At 39.9% G+C, this 3,506-nt stretch overlaps 1 protein-coding gene across 1 annotated transcript; it reads right to left on the bottom strand.

The window, feature by feature from the left end:
* Window positions 1-740: 740 nt before the first annotated feature.
* LOC149041851 (uncharacterized) lies at window positions 741-3,007 on the bottom strand. The gene is made up of 2 exons (XM_089181004.1): window positions 2,500-3,007; window positions 741-1,978 (listed from the first exon to the last, which is right to left on the bottom strand). Exon 2 carries the CDS (start codon window positions 1,949-1,951, stop codon window positions 1,325-1,327), a length of 627 nt encoding a protein of 208 aa, XP_089037130.1. The 5' UTR covers window positions 1,952-1,978; window positions 2,500-3,007; the 3' UTR covers window positions 741-1,324.
* Window positions 3,008-3,506: the final 499 nt, after the last annotated feature.

The raw sequence follows: 3,506 nt of genomic DNA, 5'->3' as shown, positions 1-3,506 counted from the left end.
TTAAAGAAACGGGACGACATTGTTATCACTAAGCCCGCTAAAGGTTCTGAAGTTGTAGTGATGGACAAACCCGAATACATCCGCCTTCTGAGCGCTGCTTCAGTTGACAACAACTCTAAATTTTCAAACGTTGATAACCTATTGTCTACCACAGAGGCTTTTGACGCAGAATGTGTCAAATTATTAATTTTCAGTCGTCTTGACTACCCTGGGGGCCTTATTGATTCCGCTATCAATAACTTTATCTTTAGAAATGCTTCGGCAGGCACAGCAGAACGAAACACCGATGATATTAACACAGTAAGAATTAGTCTTCCATTCAAAGATCAAGTGGCCACTAATGCGGTTTGGAAGCAGTTGCGCGATCGTAGCCGTAAGATTCTCCTTACGTTGCAGCCTGTTTTTGTGACAAAGAAATTAGGGCAGGATCTTAAACCCAAAGAAATCAAGCCGTCAATTGTGAATCAGCAAGGCGTTGTTTACCGTTTCTCATGTGACCTGTGCGATGCAGATTATGTCGGGTACACAGCCAGAAACCTTCATCAACGCACTGCTGAGCAGAAGTATTCGGCAATCGGTCGACATTTCGTAGAAGCTCACGGTAGCAACCACCTCTTGAAAGAAAACCAATTTAGAGTTTTAAGAAAGTGCTAGGGAAAATTTGATTGTTTAGTCTTTGAATTGCTGTTCATCAAGAATCTCAAGCCTAATTTTAATATCCAGATGGATTCCATACGTGCCAAACTTTCTGTCTAACTACTATTGTTCTTTTCTAACGGTATAGCTTTTTGTCACCTATTGTTGTTTTGGTATATATAGACTGTAACTTACAAATATATTTTTTTTTGACTTGATAATGACGTTTAGCCAACGTTTTTTAGCAATCTTAAAATGTTTTTAAGAAATATTTTATCGCAATTTTTAATAGTTAAAGATAATTTCGCAAGCTTTAAAAACCACTCTCTCTAGATATATATATCCATGCAAACCAGCCATGATTATTATTGCCTATCACAATTTGATGTTAGTTTAAGAGGTCAGCACTTGGGTGTGTTGTCACGCCATGTTCGCGTTGGATGATTTCAAGAATTCAAATTTAACCAATTAATCCACTCAATTCTCATAAACAAGAGTTGAATATATCTAATTGCTTTCGGATTTTGCTGACAAATTCAGTTCTGAAAACTCAGGAGCGTTTTCTCAGGTTGTGCCGGTTTCCAGATTACTACAAATCAGGAATCGCGACTGAGCTCCATGATAACTACACTTTTACTACCATCTGAGTATTATCAAGATATTATCCGTCTAACGTTGACCCGGTTAGTCAATAGGCTGCCACAAAGTAGCAGTTGTAGACAAAAGCCGCCAAGAAAAGGAGAAGCATCAATCGAGACTGACATTTGGCGTCGGACATGTCTTTCTTCGCGGTATTGTTGAATGCCTGAAATTTAATCTTTCCCTGAGAAAGTTCAACAAAACCAATACCAGCTTGGTAATTCTGGAGAGCAATCCCATCAAGTTCAGTGATAGTCACCTCGTAAAATGTGTTGAGTAGTTTCTGATCAGGGATGAAGGGCTGTTTGTGAACAACAGGCAAGGTCTTCTGATTCACCCATTCGTGTTGGCAGTAAAACAAGAAGAACAGCAGGCAGGCAACAAGAAAAAACACAGGAATAAACTTCGATGCACCGGCTGCAACAAGGGCTCCAAAGAGGCTGGCAAAGCACAAACATCGCGCGACTCTTAAAAAGTACGGACAATCGATGTAGGTAAGCAACTTATCATTCGGGAAATAAGGTTTGCTCTCCTTGATGTAATGATTTGTATGGGCGTGGATTTCATCTCTGATTTTAACGGCGGTACCAACATCTTTAATTTCAATGTGTTCTGCGCGTACTCGTTCAATTTCGGTTCTCCGTGGGTTAGCAACCGAGCGATCTCTGTCAGACATGTTAGTTGACCTCCAAGCAACGACAACCTAAGAATGCAATAGACAAAATAATTCATTTCTATACTATACTCTTTGCTGTGAGATTTGAGGCTTGAGGCTTGAGATTCTTTGCTGTTAATTTGGCATAACAATTCAAATCGGGTGAAATTTTACAAGACAATAAGCTCTAGGTTCAATCCCTTGTCACCAGATCCGCAGTCAGTTTCATATTAGTATCATACGGTACACTTCTTCATAAATGAATAAAGGGGGTAAGTTTCTATAGAAATTGTGGTGCTGCGTCGGTAGGAGAGTATAGCAGGTAATTTAGTGTTAACAACTGAGTTGAAATCGTAAATTTGCCATCGTAACGGGTAAAAAAGCTGACGTTTCGAGCGTTAGCCCTTCGTCTATCGTTCTGACAAAGGGCTAACGCTCGAAACGTCCGCTTCTTCACTTCTTCTTAAACTTCGCGAGGTTATTTGCAGGATCATAATTTGTTTTGAGTAGAGACATCTTGAACTACTTCTGTATCAGGGTTTACTAAATGACATCAATTTTACTCCTACCTTTGCTGATTTAGTCCGAAAACCTCGCACGAGTAGACAGTTAAGCACGAAGCTCTTTGCAGTGTGAGAACAACAACATAAGATACCTTCCGCGAAATTGAAAATCTGAATGAACCCAGTCCCCCTCCTCTCCGGACATGGTAATAGGAAACTTCAAGAGTCTTTGTAAACCGGAAGAGATTAATGAATTTGTCATCTTCCCGTAAAATCCAGCTTGAGAGGTCAGCAACTTTGAGTTCTGGATGTTATTTATGGTATTATCCTCAAGACGGGTCTCAGTTCTCGCGAGTGATACTGGCTATTTACATATGTTTGCTTGGGCATTTAGCAAAGATTGGGCCAATTCGGGGTAAAATTTCCGCACAGACCCATACTATTGTAAAACAAATCTGTTTTCCCAATGGCAATGTCCTTTTTTGTCATTGTTATCTCTCTCCAAGAACTGAACGCATAATGAAGTACGGGGCTGTGCGGAAATTTCACCCAATTCGGTTTTCTCGGAAATTGTGCCAGATCATCAACCGATGTTAATTGTTTTGGTGAAATTTTCGCACGGCCCCATATTTCATCATGCATTCAGTTCTTGGAGAGAGATAACAATGACAAAAACAATACATCGCCATTGGGAAAACAGATTTGTTTTACAATAGTATGGGGCTGTGCGGAAATTTTACCAAGATCTGTGCTGTTACTCAATTTGCTACCAATCTTTAGGAATGTGAAGAAAACGACAAAACTTTTGAGTTTGTAAGACATGTTTCGTCATCAGTCAATTAATGTACAAAGCGTTGGATAATTATAATAAATGGTGACAGCAAGAAAGAGGTGAAGCATGAAAGGGTGGAAATTAAAGGCCCATTTTCAACCTTGATGCAACGCGCGCCGCGACCCAACTTCCTGTAACACGAAATTCCCAGATCCTTTTAAAATCGTCTTTCTCAACAGCCATCCTAGACATATAGTCAACTGTTTTACGGTAAATACATTTGCCGCTCGTCATTTTACAG

This window comes from Pocillopora damicornis, chromosome 8 (assembly GCF_964200805.1).
Source record: "Pocillopora damicornis chromosome 8, jaPocDami1.2, whole genome shotgun sequence".
Lineage (NCBI taxonomy): Eukaryota > Metazoa > Cnidaria > Anthozoa > Scleractinia > Pocilloporidae > Pocillopora > Pocillopora damicornis.
The sequence above is the reverse complement of the archived record's forward strand: the minus strand, read 5'-3'. Positions and strand labels throughout refer to the sequence as shown.